The 21,162-nt window shown below is 38.7% G+C and overlaps 1 protein-coding gene across 1 annotated transcript in view; it reads left to right on the top strand.

Annotated features, from left to right (window-relative positions):
* SPTLC3 (serine palmitoyltransferase long chain base subunit 3) overlaps positions 1 to 21,162 on the top strand; it is a 128,120-nt gene that overhangs the window by 6,104 nt on the left and 100,854 nt on the right. Inside the window, exon 2 of the mRNA XM_007450199.1 lies at positions 15,812 to 15,994. Within this exon, the coding sequence (XP_007450261.1) occupies positions 15,812 to 15,994 (183 nt within the window). The remainder of the gene's footprint in view (positions 1 to 15,811; positions 15,995 to 21,162) is intronic.

Below are 21,162 nucleotides of genomic sequence, written 5' to 3'. Positions count from 1 at the left end.
TGGTGTCCTCACTACCATGTCCAAGCTGGGTCATCTGAAGAAAAGGACAAGCCAGGACTGTGGGCAGGATTGCCTCAGACAGCTTCTACAGCAGGGAGGGCTCTAGAGAGTTTTCTAGTAAGTGAAAACGTCTCATGGCCTTTTGTACCCTAGTCTCGTGTAAAAGCTGAAATTCTTACAGTGGCCACAAGGAGCCATGGCTTGGTCCTCACTGACTCACTGACTCATCTCCTTTTTCCCAGGGCTCAGTGTATTCCAGCCACCCTAGAGCCAGCAGCCCTGCATCCTCCCACCTCAGGACATTCCCACATCCTCCCCCATTTGTACTTCCCAGATATCCAGGTGCCTGCACCTCCCTTCTTTCAAGTCAAATGTTACTCACAATCCTATAAAAATTGCAACATACTTTCTTCCTGACTCCCTTTCCTGATCCTGCTTTGTCCTTTAGCACTTAACACCATCTACACACACACACACACACACACACACACACACACACTTGAATTTATTTCCTATCTATTGTCTGCCTCTGGCTCTAGAATGGGAACTCCACCCAGGCAGAGATTTCTATCTCACTGCCAAATCCCCAGAACATATACCAGAGCCTGTACACAATAGGTGCTCAATAACAGTTGTGCAATGATTAAAGACCACCTGTTTTTACTAATCTAGTGTTTGTAAGAACTCATATTTCAGTTTGTTTTGTTTATTTCAATTGCCATTTGCTGTCCACAGGCCTGGTTCTTTAAAAGACTGAAAAGGTCCCACTCATATGATACACAAGCTTCTTGCAGATTTCAAGGCGTATAACCTCTTATTAATTAATACACTAATTAATTTCTAATTTATTAGTAATTTACCTAATATTAATTAAAGGTTTCCCATCCTTTGTTGGAGAACATGACTACTATTCACTGCCTTCTTTGTAAAAATCACTAAATCACTAGATTTTTGTGTGAGCAGGTAGCTACGTGCTTTTATATCGATATCCAGATATTATGTATACTCTAAGTTTGGGGTCAGGGAATATGCTTTAAGGAGGTGGAACTTTTTGAAGGAGATGAAAATAGAAATTAAATATTATTGATTTATCCTGATGATTCTACTACCTCTTAATAGGAGATGAAATATGCCTGGATTAGAAGGAAAATGACTAATACCTCAAGGTATACAGACCTGTCATCTGGTTTTAATAAAATTCTGCATTCTCAGGGTTGAATGTCCATGAAAAATCAGAAGAATCTGCTTCCCCATTCGTGACCCTGTATATGAAATGATTTTTAATATTTCATTTAACAAATTTTCCATCACACTATATGCTAGGAACTTTCTAAATACAAACTTATTTGATTCCCACAACCTTATGACTTTAATACTATTACCATCCCTATTTTTTATATGAGGCAACTGGTCATAGAAAAGTTAAGTAAGTTTGTCTAAGATTAAACCTCTAGTTAGTGCAGACTGACCCCAGGGTCTATGTCTTTATCACTAGAAGAAAAAAAAAAAAAGCTTTCTCCTCAAACATTTTATTGTAAATATTTGCAAACTTACAGAAAAATTAAAGAGTTCTATACTGAATCTCATATACCTACCACTTAGAAACTGCAATTAACATTTTACTATATTTGTTTCATCACACGTTTGTCTGTCTATCCGTCCCTCTGTTCATCCATCAAACCATGTTTGGTGCATTTCAAAGAAAGTTGGAGAATCAATAGACTTCACCCCTAAACTCTTCTACATGCAAATTATTAACCAGATTTCAATATTTGTCCATCGTTCTTTCTTTTTTCTTCTTTTGAGACAAAATGTGCAGATAATTCCATTCAATGAATTTTGACCTACACTACCTTTCGATTTTTCTTGCTGGAAAAGGTCTCATTATATAGTTTTGACTGTGCAAAGATTTTATAAAACCATGAGCTGAATCAAGTGTAAATTCATCTATGAGATGAAAGACTCAGCAGGAGGCTACCTCACTCGAGAAACTCCCCTGTTGTACATCTAAAATTCTGACGGGTTCAAGAGCCATCTTCCCTTTTTGTCTGGAGTATAATCCAGCTGGCAGGAAGGGAACTCCCTGTAGAAATTCTTAAAATTCCATACCATGCCCTGTCTTCTTACACATGGAGGAATGAAGCTCAACAAAACGAAGTGACTGTCTCAGAGGTCACACCAGTGTGAGGCACCCTCCCCCACTCTGGTCTCCTGACACCCAGACCAAGGCCCTTTCTGGAAAGGTGCATTTGTTTCTGAAACCTCCAACCTGTGAAAGCAAACAGCCAGGGACTACAGTATTTGATGGCTCAGAGTGGCATCTGCTATTGCAAATTCTTTAGCTTCAATATCAAAATTGATGATGCAAAGTTGCATTTGTCTCATGGAAGACGTAAAGACGTCTCCTATTTCCCAAAATAAGAGCCACGTGGAGAAAGCCTCCTTCTTTGCCTATCTTAGAAAAGCATGTCAGAGAAATCAGTATTAATTACAGTTAATGATTGCCGCCACACACAAGGTCCCACCACGTATTTACGCTTTTTGAAGTATTGTTAATTCTCACCTATTGCTTTCAAATTTCACGTATAAGGACCCAAGGTTCAAAGAGGTCAGATAATCACCCACACGGGTGGCAAGTAATAGGAGGATTTTCTGACCCTTAATATCACATAAATTGTTGCCACCTCCTGCCCTACTGTCCTAGTAAACTGAACCATCATATAGAGGTTGGGAGCAGGGCCTCCCCTTCGCACTGCCTGGGCTTGAATTTCAGCTTCACATCAGTCGCTCTATGACCTTGGACAAGCGGCTTAATCTCTGTGCCTCAGTTTCCTTATCTGGAAGATGAGGATAATAGTAGTGCCTGCCCAATAGAGTCGTTGTAAGAAGTAAATATGGTGGCACATGCATGGCTTAGAATGATTTCTTTAAAAAGCGACCAATGTTTTGCCCCTTTAACCTTCAGCATCAACTATAATGATTCTTATATCCGACGTCTCGTTGGACTCTCACAGCAATGCTGTGAAGTTTTGAGTGCTACTGACCCATTTTAGGGATGAAAAAAACAGAGCTAAGAAAAATAATGAGACCAAAGACACATGGATGATGGGGACAGAGCTGGACAAGAATCCCAGACATTTTTAACTCTAAGTTCAGGAATGTCTCAAAGGACTGGACACGTAGGTATTTTTCAAGCCCTTACTCAGTGCATACAACTCTGTCAACTGGTCCTTTACAAGAACAGGTAGGAAGTTAAAAAAAAAAAAATCAGCACCTCTATTCTTCAGCAGATTAATTCACAGCAAGAGAAAAAGTGCTATTTTGGTTAATACACTTACTCAGAAGAGCAGATTTGGGTGTCAGTTTTAGTAATTTTTAAAAATCTGTAAGATTCTAAAAGTCTTGCAAAATGTTAGTTTCTACCTTAGATTTCCATAGCCAGGCTTTACATGGCACACCAGACAGCACAACTTCCTATAAATCTTTCTTTAAAAATCATTGACCTTTGTCTTTACATCCTTACGGCATGTAGCATGTGTACTCCCCAGAATTACCTTCTTTTGAGCCCTTGTACAGCCTCAACTCCATTTTTAAACACATGCCATCATGAAGGCTTGCTTCCAGACCCAGCAGGGGAGCACAAGTCTATTAATTTCTTGGTTCCTTTGCTGAGTCTCCCCAAGGCAATGACATTGATGATGCGTTAAGGATTCTTAGGTCTTGCAAGATGGCATGTTTCCCAGTCACCTACTCTGATAGTCTGAAAGAAACTAGACTCCAGATCATCTCAAATACTGGAATAATCATGGCAGAAATGATCTCAGATCTCAGAGAAGCATGTTATCTCATTTTCTAGATCTTAGTGACACATTTCTCACTTAATAGAATAGAGAACAGAACTGAGGCACACTTGCCCATATCTCAAAATGGCCAATCCAGGGCAAGACGCACACCTGTCCACTGCCAGTTTCTAGAGCCTCTACACAATACTGCTTTTCATAGTACAGAATCCAAAACAAACCCCGAAGGAGCCCTTGGCAATAACACTTTTGCCAAACCGTGCAAATAACTTAGGGGTACTTGGGAAAATCTCACAACCGACGTAAGATTTGACGGATTGGTTTGTAAGTTTACGCAAAAGGGGCTGGCATTTTGTCTATGGGGTTGTGCTTCCCATCGGTCAGTTCTTTGCAAAACTTCTGAGTCAGGTGTCTACAGACTAAGGCACAGAAGTTCTCCACATAGTAACCTGGGAAAATGATACAATGGCTGAAATAAATAGGTCACAAATGTCAGTTTTTTTTTTTTAAGTGTAATATCAATCTTTATACCAATCAGATGACTCATGCCTTGCACCCAGCCATTACTTAGGGCTCATAAATTACGATGGCTAAAAAAAAAATGCCTGGAATTTTTAAACAGTTGATTCAGGAGTACAGGTAAAAATTAGTCAAGGCTAGCACTGCTCTGGGAGAAGTTACTTTTTTTTCAACATTATATACCACATAAGAAAAGTTAATCAGATAATTATAGCTGTGACCATGGATGTTATCAGATGTTTTGGAAGCAAAGAAACAAATTGTTATGTTGTCATACTCTTGGGCAATTGGTTGTTTGGAGACATTATGCTTACTTTCCCAAGAAGCAAAACGTTTTCATGGAAAATCAAATATGCTCTGCCTTCCACGAACATCAAAGATTCCAGTCAAAAAAACTGTATACATTCAACTAAGCATCATCTCTTTAAGGACACATTCTGTCTTCAAAGGCAAGCAAAAGATGAGTCAGGTTATAGGTTGAAGATGAACCTAGGCTGCTCTTGATGTGCATAAATTGTGAGTGGTTTTATAGGGTGATAGGCAGAAGAAGGAAGGAGGCAAGGAGAATAGGTCTGTACAGCCATGAGCCAAATCCTGATAAACACACAGGGAAGGAAGAACAATGGAATCCTCGGCAACTTTCTCTCTTTCTGGGTAGGGGGATTTCCTGCTCCTTCAGGTTGTTGAATGGCAGGCACCATTTTGTCCATGTTCAGAGAACGAGAAGTTTTGGTTGGGGTCCAGAGATGGTAGTTCAGCATCATCAAGGTGCAAGAAGAAATTGTTTCAATTTGATTCAAAGAGAAAAACCATTGTTTCTAATCCAAGTTCAGTCCCCTGAGCTCAGCCAACCACATTTTGTGTGCTTCCAGAGCCCCACCCTTTTTTTAACTCACCTATGAGTCATCAGCTGCCTGGCATGGGAAGGAGATGCTACAGTACACACCTCACTTCCATGGCAAAGCACATCTCTGGTGTTGGTTCATTCTCATGCAGCTCAGGAAACACTTTCCTTTTGATTTTTGGTCATAGGTTCAAGTGTTCAGGATCAATGGAACAAGTATGTTTCATCAAATATTCTTCTGCAAGGGATACAAGAGAAACTTTATTTTATTTTATATTGGATTATAGTTGATTAACAATGGTATGTTAGTTTCAGGTGTACAGCAAAGTGATTCAGTTATACATATACTAGTATCTATTCTTTTTCAAATTCTATTCCCACTTAGGTTATTACAGAATATTGAGCAGAGTTCCCTGTGCTATACAGTAGGTCCTTGTTGGTTATCTATTTTAATATAGCTGTCCACTTAGGTTATTACAGAATATTGAGCAGAGTTCCCTGTGCTATACAGTAGGTCCTTGTTGGTTATCTATTTTAAATATAGCTGTGTGTACATGTCAATCCCAAACTCCCAATCTATCCCTCCACCCCCTATCCTTTTCCCCCGGTAACCATAAGTTCATTCTCTAAGTCTGTGAGTCTCTGTTTTGCAAATAAGTTCATTTGTATAATCTTTTTTAAGATTCTGCATATAAGAGATATCATATGATATTTATCTTTCTCAAAATTACCGACCACACAACCATGAATCACTGTGAATCATTGGTATGTCGGGGCTCCCCAAAGACCCTTTCACATGCATGGCTTTGCAGGGGGCCTTTTGAAAACACATATCAGATCAGGTTTTTAGGCCGGCATTTGCTTACAGCTCTCATCAATGGCTTCCCTTGTCAAGATCAAGGCTGTGGTCCTAAGCTCAGTTTACAAGCTCTGCACAACCTCCCTGCCGATTCATCCATTGATTCATCAAAGATTTATTGGATACCTACTTCGTATCAGATGCCCTTCTAAGCCCTGGAGTACTAATGATGGACAAAGTGGATGGAGTTCCCCTTTTAGAACTGACCTACAGCCATGCCTGCCCCCTCACTACCCCTGCCAGCCCACCACCCTACCCCCTTCCCTCCCCACAGTTCTTTGGGTTCTTCCTCCTGCTGGTAGCACTGCACCTCATCAACTCCTACTGACTATTCAGATCTTATTTTAAGCGTCATCTTCTTTAGGGAGGCCTTTCTCTTTTCCTGGACTAGGTCAGATCCCATCCTATCCCCTCCATAGGTCCCTGACTTATCCTTCATTTCCCTTTTTGTAAGTATTTGCTCTGGTCTATATTTCCATCTAGACCAGGGGCTGGCAAACTTTCTCTGTAATGGGCCAAACAGTAAATATTTTCAGTTCTTTGGGACACGAAGTCCCTGTCACAGTTACTCAACTCTGCCTTTGCAGTGTGAAAGCAGCCATGGACAACAATAAACAAACGGGTGTCACTGTGTTCCAATAAAACTTTATTTTGAAAGAAAATAGCAAAAGCAAGGGGTAGGCCAGATCTGGCTTGTGGGCTATAATTTGCAGACCTCAGAATAACGGAACCTGCTGTGATGATGGAAATACTGTGTGACTGTCCCACCCAGTAAGGTAGCCACCAGCCACGTGTGGTTGTCCAACATTTGAAATGTGGCTCAGGTAACTGAGAACCTAAATCTCTAAATGTATTTAACTTGAATGATTTAAGTTTGAATGTAAGTAGCCACATGTGGCTAATGATTATTGTATTGGATGGTTCACATATAGACTATGAGTGTCATGAGGTCAGGGGTTCTGTCCTTCCTGGTCACCACTGTGTCACCTGGACAAAGCACAGCAGCTAGCACAGAGTAGGGACTCAATATGTATTTGTTGGATGAATGAATGAACAAATATGCCTAGAGATTATCATACTAAGTGAAGTAAGACAGAGAAAGACAAATATCATATGATATCACTTATATGTGGAATCTAAAAAAAGGATACAAATGAACTTATTTACAAAACAGAAATAGACTCACAGATATAAAAGACAAATATGATCACCAAAGGGGAAAGGTGGGGGGGAGGGATAAATTAGGAGTTTGGAATTAACAGATATACACTACGATATATAAAATAGATAACCAACAAGGACCTACTGTATGGCACCGGGAACTATATTCAATATCTTGTAATAACCTAAAACGGAAAAGAATGTGAAAAAGAATATATATATATATGTGTGTGTGTGTATAACTGAAGCACTTTGCTGAAACTAACACAACACTGTAAATCAACTATACTGCAATTAAAAACATAAATAAATAAAGGAAGGAAAAAAATGAACAAATGTATAAATATGGAATGACATTAGACTTCTGGGATGTTGCCACTGGAGACTTCTTGCTCTCTAATCCTGAAGTGTTGCATTTCTGTACACACGTTTTATCCCCGCCTTAGTTCATGAGTTCCATGGGGATGGAAGCCATAAGAGAAACTACCTGAATGACCCAGTGCCTAGCACAGGTACATGCGCATGGTAGTCAGCTGTCCCATGAGTGTTGACAGCTGCCAGTACCCACCTGGGAAGGACAAAGAGTCAACCCCATGGTTATTTCTGAAACACGTTCCAATCTGTCACATCTCAAAGGTCTAACTTAAAGCTTCTTTCTGATTCAACTCTGGTGCTGTGGACTTGAGAAATTCAACTTCATCCTGACTTTGCCTGCTTTATAACCTTGGGGAAATTGCTTAATGCCCTGTGACTGTCTTATTAAGTGAAGATAATTCTAATTCTATTACTGCTATCCACAACCGACCTCTTAGGAATACCATGTAAGTAAATAAAATCATGGCCACAAAAGCTTTGAGCACCTCAGAGATTAGCACTGTTCTCACCTGGACTGAGAACATCGTAAGTGAACAAGAAGATAGTAGGTAGTAGTTAATTTCAATGATATTAAAACAACAATGCATTGGTTTCTCTGGTTTATCAGGATAATTTCAGAAAAGCTCTGTGCCTCTCAAGTGATCCAGCTGGTTGTGAGTAAAGTTAGAAGATTGCAGTCATTGCAGGGTGGTGAAGGGCAGCCACTTTGTTCCAGAGTTCAATTATGTCCAGCTGACTTTAGGGCCTCCACCCCAGCTGTCATCCCAGGTAGGATCCTGGGATCCTACAAATCTTTCTTCCCTGCATTTCTCTTTCACTGCTCTTTGAAACAGAAAGTCTGGCTTACCCTGCAGAGAAGGCCTGTTCAATTTCAGCAGGCACTACATACCACATCTCCAAGCAGGCAACACATGAGGTCCTTGCAAGGTCCCATTCCTCTCGTTTCTACTCACTAACAAGTTCCCATGCTGGTTCTCCTGTCCTGGAAGGCCCTCACCTCCTTCCTCAATATTTTCCAATCTTGGCTCTCTTTTTCTCTCTCATTCACTCAATCCTACAGCAGATTTTCATGGGGCACACTGCTAGGGACTCCATTTAGTCCTCTCCAAGCCATCCTGCCTTTTCTGTGAATCCCTGACTTCCCAATCTGGAAGTGTGGAAGGTAGGACTCTTCATGGGCTTCCCTGAATTCTTTGCTAACTTCTCTGGTGGTGGATGGGAAAACCAAGATGGTGGGAAAACAGCTGAGCCTCTCAACGACTGAACTTGGGCATCACTACAAAGAAAGTTTGGAGTAGTTAATACATAAAGAACTTGTCCCCGCAAAAAGTTCCAAGTTTATAATCTGTCTGTCTGTCTCTCTCGCTGACTTCTGTGGTCCCTGAAGCCTAAGTCTTATAATGTACTTATTTCTGTCATGCACCACCTAACACTCAGAGATGCTCAATAACTCAAGAATTGAATCTTTGACAACTTCACCAGATTTATTGATTGACTGATTGATTATCCCATTCTATCTTTTTTTTAATTAAAGTACAGTTGATTTACAATGTTATACTAGTTTCAGGTGTACAACATAATGATTTGATATTTTTATAAATTATGCTCCATTTAAAGTTATTATAAGATATCAGTTATATTCCCTGTGCTGTACATTACATCCTTGTATCTTATTTATTTCATACATAGTAGTTTATACATCTTAATCACCTTCCCCTATCTTGCCCCTCCCTACTGCACTGGTAACCACTGGTTTGTTCTCTGAATCTATTAGTCTACTTCTGTTTTGTTATATTCATTTGTTTTATTTTTTTAGATTCCACATATAAATGAGAATATACAGTATTTGTCTTTCTCTGTCTGACTTACTTCACTAAGTGTAATATCCTCCAGATTTACCCATGTTGTTGCAAATGGCAAAATTTCATTCTATTTTTATAGCTGAGTAATATTCCATTATATATATATATATATATAAACCACTGCGCCACCAGGGAAGCCCTTGGCATACTTCTTGACACACATAAGAGCCTACTAAATGTTAGCTACTTAACATTATTATTGTTATTTTTATTGTTGTCAAGAATAGGGCATGTACTTTAAGCAAAAAGAATTTTTCTGTAAAAGCTAAATTATACCTGTTGTACAACTCTCAGATTGGAAGTGTTATAGCACATACTGTTTTGTTGGTAAAAATCAGAGTATTACTCTGTCTTAATTTTTAACAACCTTTGGATCGGAGGGAGATGGTTCATTGGTTTTCCTTTTGTACACTTCATAATACTGAACCATATATATATATATATATATATATATATATATATATATATAGACACTCATACATTGGGGTACATATATCTTTTCAAATCAATGTTACCATTTTCTTTGGATAATTACCCAGGAGTGGGACTGCTGGATCATATTGTTGTTCTATTTTTAGTTTTTTGAGGAACCTCCATACTGTTTTCCATAGTGGCTGCACCAGTTTACATTCCCCAGTTTTAAATTTGATTGTTGGCCAGTGAAGACAGGTCCTGATGCACCCTTTTGCTTGGGGAGGTAACTCAGTTCTCAGACTTCTTCCAAACGCTTCTAAACAAGATTTAGACATGAAAGAATTTTAACACAATTCCTATAGTATCTATTCATTAAGATAATACTAGATGACATAAAAAATGAGCCACCACATCTCAGTGGCATAACCCAATAGAAGTTTATTTCTCACTCATATTAAGTCTTAAGGGCAGTGGCAGGAAGCTGGAGGGGGAGGAGGTGAAGACTCTGCTCCACACAGTAATTCAGGGCACCAGGCTGACAAAGCTCTGCAGATGACAATGTGTGACTTCCAAGGTCACCTTGGCCATCAGAATTCAGATGACAATAGGGGAAAGAGAGAAAGAGATGGATCATGAGAGAAGCTCTTGTGAGCCAGGCACAGAAATGGCACATTTCACTTCTACCAACTTCACATTGGTCAGTCGTACACGTCTGCAAGGGACATGGGGCATGTAGCGTGGCCATGAGAAAGAGGAGAGGAAAATGGTCTGATGCACAGCCAGTCTCCACCACAATGGACAATAGTGTGAAAATATTTGAAATATTCAAAAGGCCTGAGTGAGAGATAATAAAAGCTATTATTTTTTTGCAAGTGATCCTTTATTTTCTGTCCTTTTATTAAATAACTTGTCTTCCTAAAAATATTATTGTAATACAATGTGGTGAGTGTTATAATGGTATTATGTAGTGATAACACCTAGCCTGGATCTTCTTAAGAAGTGAAGCCAGGGGCTTCCCTGGTGGCACAGTGGTTGAGAGTCCACCTGCCGATGCAGGGAACACGGGTTCGTGCCCCTGTCTGGGAAGATCCCACATGCCGCTGAGCCACTGGGCCCGTGAGCCATGGCCGCTGAGCCTGCACGTCCGGAGCCTGTGCTCCACAAAGGGAGAGGTCACAGCAGTGAGTGGCCCGTGTACCGCAAAAAAAAAAAAGAAAAAAAAAGAAGTGAAGTCATAACTGGGTCTTAAACAGTAGATATTAGGCAAGCCAAGGTGTCTATGTGTGTGGGGTGAAGGTGAGAGACGGGGGGCAGCAGAGGACAGTTAGGAAAAGCACAGTTACCTGGCTACAGGGCCAGGTAAGGAAAAGAGGAAAACCCACTGATCCTCACAAGATGACATTGAATGTCCTGGAAGTTTCTCTTTTTATATGTGCCTATGTGACTTAGCCATCCTCTAAGTCAGCCCAAGGGGTTCATTTGTGAGCACATTAAATCAAGGTTCTGAAGTCACCCACGCTGGATGCCCTTCACTCACCCTTTTTCGTCTACAGTGCCCTTAAAATCAGGGGGTCCCAAATTTTGGTCCCAAGCTTCCTGCTCTTCTTTTTATTTTGTGCTTTATCACTTTTGCCTTTAACCATGGCTCACGCTGGGCCTCAGAGTAGTTGAGTCCTAGATCATATACTTCAGCCAGGCCTTTCTCTTTTCCTGCATCTCTAACTACCCCCAAATACCCCCACTTACGCAAGCAGACACCACCCCAACTCAGCAGGTCCCGTGCACGCTCATTGTCTTCCCCCACAATCAGTCCTCCTTCTAATCTCCGCTTTCTTCTTATCCACATTCTTATAACACTCCTCGCAGATACTGTCACGACCTCTTCCTTGACCTCATACCAAACCAGTCACAAAAGTTCATCAAATCTTTTTCATGAGGCTCTCAGCCCCTTTTGCTACAGTCTGGACAACTCCAGGAAGGAGGGAAGCCCCTTGGGTATCCCCATGATGTGGAAAGAACCAGAAGGTGGATCTTAACTGGACCAGGAAGTCACCAGGCATGCTAGAGATGGATGCAGTTCCAAGGTCTCAGACAGAACAGAACCCAGGAAGGGTGCCAAATGTTCATACTAGACTAGGAAGATTGGCCATCCATCAGACCTACGACTGGTGTGAGGGCATAGAGGGAGGTCAAGAACTCAGGAGCAGGGACGGGGTCTGTCTCATTCATCTTGGAATTCCCAGAGCCTAGCATGTTGACGGTTCATGCAAGACATCCAATTAGTGCCCTATGTTCCCAAATACAAGGTATTTGTTATATTCTTTCCTTCACCTTCCATTCAAGACTTCATATTATGCAATGCTCTCTCACTTTAATTATTTTAAACTACCCGGTAGCATTTGGGGAAGATATTAGACGAAAGCAACGTCCATTAATGTTAGCTTGGTTTGTCTGGAGAAGACACTGTTGCCAAAACTCAGCCTCTGTACTCTGGTGCTGAATAGAAAGGTGGAGACAGAATTTTGGGTAAAGTAGAAAAGAATAGCTTTATTGCTTTGCCAGGCAAAGGGGGCCACGGTGGGCTAATGCCCACCAAACTGTGTGTCCCACCCTGGAAGGGGTAGTGAGAAGTCTTACAGTGTTCTAAAAGCAGGACGTGGTCAGCTCATGGTCATTCTTCTGACTGGTCAGTGGTGAGGTAATGAGGAATCAGCATCATCGACCTCCTGGTTCCAACTGGTCTGGGGTCTACGTGCTTGTGGGCAGCATACAGTTAACTTCTCCCACCTGCTTGGGGCTTCAGTATCTGCAAAACAGCTCAAAGGACATGGCTCAGAATATTATCTATAGTCCTTGAGGAAGAACTAAAGGTCCTTGAGTTTGTTTAATGACTAAGGTATTATTATTTTGTCTTGCTTGACTGTTTTCCTTTCTTTCTGCATTTTCTCACTTCTCTGATTAAATTTATTCTTTGACTAAAGTTTTCCTACAGAAAAACAGCAGGTGGATGACATGGGGTGGGTCTATTCTGGGAAGGCCGCATAGGGCCCTGCTCAGTTACAACACTGATATAATGGATAATAAGGAGTTAAGGAATTTTAATAAGATTTAATAATATTTTGTGGGCTTTTGACTGAGCTATTCAAGTGTAAAATCTCATTATAAAAGGGCTTTTTAAAAATTACTTTAAAAACAAGTAATATAAATAAAAAATATTCATCTATCAGATAGATTTTTTTTTTGATTGTCACATATTTTGAGGCTTGGGATGAAACTTCCAGGGACTGTCACACAGATTCCAAAAATACTGCATCTCGAACAGAATAGAGGAAATAAAGGCAATATAGGCTAGAAAACTGTGTTTGTGAAATCTAATGGTGCTTATAGTATGAGAGTAGCAAAAACATTATTTCTAATTAACATAATTTTTATATAATACATCATTTTAAATATATATGTGTAAGCTAAATTAATAAATTAAGTATTAGTAGACATTTGACAGTTTCCTGTAAATCACTAAAAATGGTCAAAACACTTCTTATGGATCATCTCATTGGGAAATAGGGAATCCAATGATTGTATTATATTTGTTGAATAAAAATATGAATAAATGTATAAATATTTATTAAAGACAAAAACTTAATTAGCAGTGTTAAGAATAATTTATTCACTAATGCATTGAGCAAACATTGAGCTACCGTGTGAAAATCAATTAAGCAGGAATAAGAATGGTTTGATATTACAAGTCTACTTTCCACCAGCATGGTGACACCTAAAATAAATGAGAGAAATATTTACTTTGACTTTTTATTATGAAAATTTTCAAACATGCAGAAAAATGAAAAAATAATATAACAATCGCCCACCCATATAACCTCCATCTAGATTCAACATTTTCCCAAAATTGCTTTATGTATGTGTTTAATTTTTGATGAAGCATTTGAAAGAAAATTAGAGCTGTTATAACACTTCACCCTCCTTAATCCTGCAGCATGCATTGACAAAGATTAAAGCATCCTCCCACATAACTATAATACTACTCTCACTCTTAACAAAATTAACTCCTCAATAATATATATTTCCAGTACACATACGGATTTCCACAGTTGTTCAAAATATGTATTTTTTACCAGTTTTTTTTTTTACAAAAAAACAGAAAAAGAGGATCTAATGAAAGAATACACAGTGCACTTGGGTGTCTCTTAAGTTCCCTCCCCCACTCTTTACTCTTTTTTTTTCCAGCTTGATTGAGGTATAGTTAATAACTAATAATTGTATGTACTTGAGGTGTACATGACTTGATATATGTATACATTATGAAATTATTACCGCAATCAAGCTAATTAACACATCTATCACCTCACCTACCTACCTGTGTGTGTGTGTGTGTGTCTGCGTGTGATGAGAACACTTTAGATCTACTGTTTCAGCAAATTTCAAGTATACTATACAATATTACTCCCTATAGGTACCATGCTGTACATTAGCTCCCCGGAACTTCATCTTAGAACTGAAGGCTTGTACCCTTTGACCAACACCTCCCTGTTTTCTCCACCCACTGTCTGGTAATCACCAGTCTACTCTCTGTTTCCGTGAGTTCAGCTTTTTTAGATTTCACATATAAGTGAGATAAGGCAGTATTTGGCTTCTTGAGTCTGGCTTGTTTCACTTAGCATAACATACTCTAGGTTCATCTATGTTTTACAAATGACTGAATTTTCTTTTGTGTGTGTGGCTGAATAATATTCATGTGTGTGTGTACAAAACCCACATTTTCTTTATCCATTCATCCGTCAATACACACTTAGATCATTTCTGAATCTTAGCTGCTGTGAATAATGCTGCAGTGTACATGGAAGTGCAAATATCTCTTCAAAATACTGATTTCATTTCCTATGAATATATGCCCAGAAGTGGGATTGCTAGGTCATATGGTAATTGTTTTAATTTTTGGAGGAAACTTCATACTGTTTTCAATAATGATTGTACCAGTTTACATTCCCACTAGCAGTCCACAAGGGCTCCGTTTTCTCCATATCCTCACCAACATTTGTTATCTCTCTTTTTTTTGGTAACAGCCGGGCTAGCAGGTGTCAGGTGATATCTAATTGTGATTTTAATTTGCATTCCCTAATGATTAGTGATGTTGAGCACCTTTTCATATAACTGTTAGCCACTTGGATGTCTTCTTTGGGAAAATGTCTATTCAGGTCCTCCTCCCATTTTTAATTGGATTGTTTGTTTGTTTGTTTTTTACTTGTATGAGTTCCTTATATATTTTGGGTATTAACCTATTATCAGATATGTGGTTTGCAAATATTTTCTCTCCTTCTGTAGGTTGAATTTTCATTTCATTGATCATTTCTTTTGCTGTGCAAAAGCTTTTTGGTTTGATGTAGTCCCACTTGTTTATGTTTTGCTTTTAAAGCCCAAGCCAATTGCCATATAAAAAGTCCCACATTGTGGATTATCTGTTTCCTCATGAAGTCATTTACCTGATATTTCTTGTAAAATGGAAGTCAGATATTAGAGCTTGACTAAATTCAGGTTAAATATGTCATCAGTGTGTTAAGTATTACATCATGACAAGAGCATAGAGTGGTGAGTTGTTCTAACATCTGTGATGTAATTTGATCACCTGGCTAAGGTGTAACCCCAAGTTTGTGTTTGGGGAGTAACTAATAGGGTTATACTTTGGCATCTTGCAAAAGCCCTATTGCTTATTAATTTTTTGCTTAATGGATTTAGAATCTGTTGAGAATTTTTGCCTGAATTAATTATTTCATTAGGATTTGTGAAATAAAATGTACATTGCTGATTACCCTCTTCAATGATCAATTTCCAATTTTCTCCAAGCAGTTCTTCAAATCTTAAATGTGTTCTTTGAAATGTAAAAGGTCGAAAGTCCAAAATTTTTAATATCTTAGTTTATTGTAATGGAAGAGTAGTAATTTTCCACTTTCTTTTTTCTTTTCAGCAAAATGGAAATTCAAATTTTTATAAGCCAATTGTTGAATCCTTTGAGGAAGCACCCCTACATGTTATGGTTTTCACTTACTTGGGATATGGAATTGGAACGCTGTTTGGCTATCTCAGAGATTTTTTGAGAAACTGGGGAATAGAAAAATGCAATGCAGCCATAGAGAGAGAAGAGCAAAAAGTACGTATGAACACCTCCCTGGGTCTTTGTCGATGCCAATTCTTCTGTAAAGTGTTCTCACAAGTGGTGATGTGTGTACAGATCCTAAAAAGAGTGATACACTCAGGAACTATCCAGGGTAACTTCTATTCCCCTGCACCCCATAAACCCCCAAACATTCCTTGTGTATTCACGCACTTGTTTTTTACAAACATTTATTGAGCAACTACGATTTGCCAGACTGAACTAAAGGTTTTCTTGTACATTATCACATTTATTTTTTATAACGATCCCATGATATAGATATTAAAATAGCATTTTAAAGGTGAAAAATCAAAATATAAGAGTGAGGACACGTGAGTGGAACTGTATTCTGGTCTTCTAGTTGTCAGTTGAGTATTATTTATGTTCTATCCTGGAAGAGGAAAGTGTGTTTGAGTGAAATGTGGGACTTTTATTTCATCTAGGTCAGAGTTTCTCAACTTTGGCACTACTGACATTTCAGACTGGATAATTCTTTGATATGGGAGGCTGCCCTGTGCATTGTAGAATTTTTAACAGCATCCCTGACCTTTACCCACTAGATGCAATTAGCACTCTCCCACATACTTGTGACAATGAAAAATGCCTCCAGACATTGCCAAATTCCTCACAGAGTGCAAAATCACCCTGTGTAGAACCACTGATCTAGATACTTCCAATAATTAACCTATAAAAATCTACATCATCCCCTTTTCACATAGAGCTAATAGGACAACCTGGAAAATATTAAGAGACCTGTGAGCAGCCTGCATCCTTTTAACATGTTTTCCAAAATTGGTTCAAATGATTTATGATGCCATGAATCTCTTTTTCCTAAAACTTACTTTGGAATATACGATTGTGGCCATAGATTATTCCACATGATGGAGCCTTGAACACATCTGAGCAAAGAACATAGGTAAGGCATGAACTTCAATGTAATGAGAGAACTTCAAATCTTGTAACTTAGTGACTAGTACCCATGGTAAGCTAAACTCTTGTTACAGTAACATAACCATGAACAAATCATGTACAACACTTATTTTGCAATTTCCTTAAGTCAAGCATATCACCTTCAGAAGAAAATCAGACCCAGCTTTATTATTGTACTCTCTCCTACCTTTAGCAAGTATTTGAGTATATGCTCTCTACCAAGTAATGGAGGCTAATAGAGAAGAAAATATAGGTCCTTCCACGAGAGAATTTGAAGTCTGGTGTGCAAAACAGACTCACCAGCAAAACAAATGATAAAAAGTGATGATGGGGCGGAAGGTGACAAAGGAAACAGGGATCTGTGCCCTGTGATTCTCTTAAGGAGTCAGGGAGGCATGATATTGGGGCTTGCACGGGGAGCAGGAGTTTGCCTAGTGAACAAGGGTGAGAAGGAAGACACTCTGAAGAGGGCACTGCTTGTGTCAAAGCATTCATTAACTCACTAATCAAGTCAGATTTGTTTGGAGCATGTATCTTGTGCCAGGCACTGTATTACAGTCTTGGAATATAGGAATAACTAAGGCAGATAATGGTTCTGGCTTTCAGAGAGCTAACCATAAAAAAAAAAGCAGCTGCAATGGAATTTGATAAGAGGTACCATAGCGGTAAGTAGATGACATCAAGGAAGCAAAGAAGAGAAACATTTAACCTGAACTTGGTGTTCAGGGAAGACTTCTGGGAGGAAGAGAAAGTTAAATTGACATCTAAGGGCTGAAGAGTAAGTAGTAAGGCAAAGGGTGAGGCAAGATGAGCTGGAAGGAGTCTTCAGGGAGAGGAAATGTGGTACAAAATGGCCCAGAGGTCAGACAAAGCATTGTACATTTAAGGAACCAATGAATTCTAATGACCAGAGTGTTGCGAGTGAGAGTGGGAGCATGTGGGGAGAAAGATTGCTTGAGAGGCAAGCAGGGACCATACTATAATGGGTTTTTATAAGCCATGGGCATTTATTAGAACAATGGGAAGGCATTGAAGGATTTCAGGCAGAGGAATGCAGATTTGCAGATTAGAAAGATCATGTTCACTGCCCTATAAAAAATGGATTTACAGGACAATATAGGGGCCAAAGAAAACAGTTAAGAGGCTGAGGCAGAAGTCCAGTTTGAAAAAAAATCTACATGAGCCCTTGGGCTGGGACCAGGGTAGTGATAATAGGGATGGTGATAATAGACAAGGCCAAGAGAGGTTTAAGAGATGGAGTTAGGATTACTAAGCTATAAGAAAGAAGGAAACCATGCCATTTGCAGCAGCGTGGATGGACCTAGAGACTGTCACACTAAGTGAAGTAAGTCAGACAGAGAAAAACAAATATCATACAATATCAGTTATATGTGGCATCTAAACAAATGATACAAATGAACTTATTTACAAAATAGAAATAGACTCACAGACGTAGAAACAAACTTATGGTTATCAAAGGGGAGAGAGCTGGTGAGGGATAAATTAGGAGGTTGGGATTAACAGATACACACTACTATATACAAAATAGATAAATAATAAGGACCTACTATAGCACAGGGAACTATATTCAATATCTTGTAATAACCTATAATCTGAGAAGAATATATATATATATATAATGTATAACTGAATCACTTTGCTGTAAGCCTGAAACTAGTACAACTTTATTTTTTTTAATGGTGTGTTAGTTTCTGCTTTATAACAAAGTGAATCAGCTATATGTATACATCTATCCCCATATCCCCTCCCTTTGGTGTCTCCCTCCCACCCTCCCTATCCCACCCCTCTAGGTGGTCACAAAGCACCGAGTTGATCTCCCTGTGCTATGCGGCTGCTTCCCACTAGCTAGCTATTTTACGTTTGGTAGCGTATATATGTCCATGCCACTCTCTCACTTTGTCACAGCTTACCCTTCCCCGTCCCCTTTTTCTCCTTGTCCCTGTTAGGAAGTTATATATAATATATCCCTCACTGGTTTTTTAATGGTTCTCTTAGAATATTTAACACATATATTTAGAATTTAGTTACCATTATTTAGTAACTAGAGTCTTCTGCTGACCAGGAGAAGAATTTAATAAAGTTGCACTTTCTTTCTCCCACATACCCATTCTCCATGTTGTCATTTATTTGTGAATTTTTAGTTTCTGTTTCTTTATACTACAAATATAACACTACTTGGGCTAAACCATATTCCATCAGTTTCTTCACTCACTATTTTTTCTGGCATCTGTCTTCCTCCATAGTTATTTCATTGTATTATTGAGGTATATGCTCAATTATTATAGAAAAGGGAATTAAATTCAAGACTCCTTACATATATTGGAAAGTTTTTACTTGGATTTTCACATTTGTTTGCTGGCTTGGCTGATTATAGGATTTTAAGTTCAAAATAATTTCCCCTCATACTCTTTTCCACCATTGTCACCTAAGAAGAGTCCGAGGCAGTCTAATTCATATTCCCTTGTCTATAAACTGCCTTTCCCCCTTCTCTGAAGCCTTTTGAGATTCTTCCCTTTGACTCCTGAAATTTGACCAGGATGTAGCTTGGCGTGGGTTTTTCCTTATTTGCTCTATTCAGGACCTGATAGACTACTTACATCTTAGGATTCAAAACTTCCTTCCTCTCTGGAACTTGCCCCTCCTCCTCCTCCTTTTTTTTTAACTTCCTTTTCCTCCTCTTTCACCTCATCTCCTGCTTCTCTTCCTTCCTTCAATCTTGCAAATCCTTCTAGGGAGATATTGGACCTTCTGAATCTGCCCTTCATATCTCTTGACTTTTCCTTCATATTTTCTTTTCTCTGTCCTGGAATGATTAGTCAACTGACTATGCTAGTTTATTAATTTACTTCTCAGCTGTGTTCATTGTACTTTTGAATGTTTAATTTTTTAAAAGAATCCATTGTTTCATTGTGTCTTTCTAAACACGTTACTTACATATTTTTAAATTCTTTTTCTGTTTGCTCTATGAAGTCTTTTCACTAAATGTCAGTTCTGCTTATTGAATTTGGTGCCTCTTATTGTGCTAGTTTTCCTGTAATAGTGATGACGTTTTGTTTTACGCTCATTTTTAAATTTAGGAATCCTTATTTGCTTACACATTCACCTGTCTTGAGTGATTGTAGAAAGAAAATGGAATGTGTTGCCTGGACCAGGGGCTTGTGTTCTTGCCGTGTGGTCTCCCCACCTCTCTACAGTGGGGCCTTGTTTTTCCAGTCAGTTCTTGCTGCCCATCACAGTGCTTTGTGCTGTGGACAATGCAACTGCTTCTTACTTATTAACCCAATAAAAGAAGAACAAAGAGATATTGCTTCATTAATCACCCAGGGTTATCAACTTCTTGTAGTTATTGACTCTTGGCTTTAAGGATCCCTACAGTTAGTGTATGTCCATACCAGTCTTCTCTGCAAATGTTGTAGGGCTATGGTTTCCTGTGGTCTTATTTCTGCATTGAGCAGATCTTATTTATGTTCTATCTTATGTGATCCTTCAATATTTCTGATTCATTGATGATTTATAAATTTATAAATTTATTTTGGTTTTTAAGTATCTACTTTTTGTCATTTCACAGAGCTCTTAGATGATTGGTAGAATACATACAAGCACTGAATCTGCCATCTTTATTCAACCGTCCTCTAATTTCTTAATAAGAAAAATTAAATTTAGCCATCCTTACTTTGTGTTTCTCATACTTCAAAGAACTGTCTATAATACAGTTACCCTTCCCAACAAAAAGCAAAACACAAACATATTTTATTATTATTCTCAGCTCAACCCTGGTAGGAGAAACAGCTGTTTCTCAAGAGGAAATAATGATAAAAAAGAAATATTAGGTGAGAACAGAAGCGTCAATGTGGGCACAAATGAAAAACTACGTTTGATAATGATTCTTTCTCTCTCTACAAATCCATGATTCTATTTGCTACTGAATGGGCGAGTAGTTAAACCAAAAAAAGAAGGGACATGCTTCCAAATTTGGTAGTATTTTTTACAATGTGCCATGGATATGTTCTCTTCAATCCCTTTTAAATACCTATCCCTGCAGCATGATTTATTCAAAAGAGCATTGGTTATAGAACTGGGTACAAATCCCAATCTGTCCACTCAGATTTTCTGACTTTCTGTTGAATTGTCTATAAAAGTAGGATTGATATACCTATAACACTTGGAAAATGATAAGGTACCCTACAAGCTTAACAGTGAAAAAAGAAAGAGTG

The sequence above is a fragment of the Lipotes vexillifer genome, unplaced genomic scaffold, assembly GCF_000442215.2.
Source record: "Lipotes vexillifer unplaced genomic scaffold, Lipotes_vexillifer_v1.1 scaffold137, whole genome shotgun sequence".
Lineage (NCBI taxonomy): Eukaryota > Metazoa > Chordata > Mammalia > Artiodactyla > Lipotidae > Lipotes > Lipotes vexillifer.
Note: the sequence above shows the minus strand (reverse complement) of the source record. Positions and strands in the feature narration are given on the sequence as shown.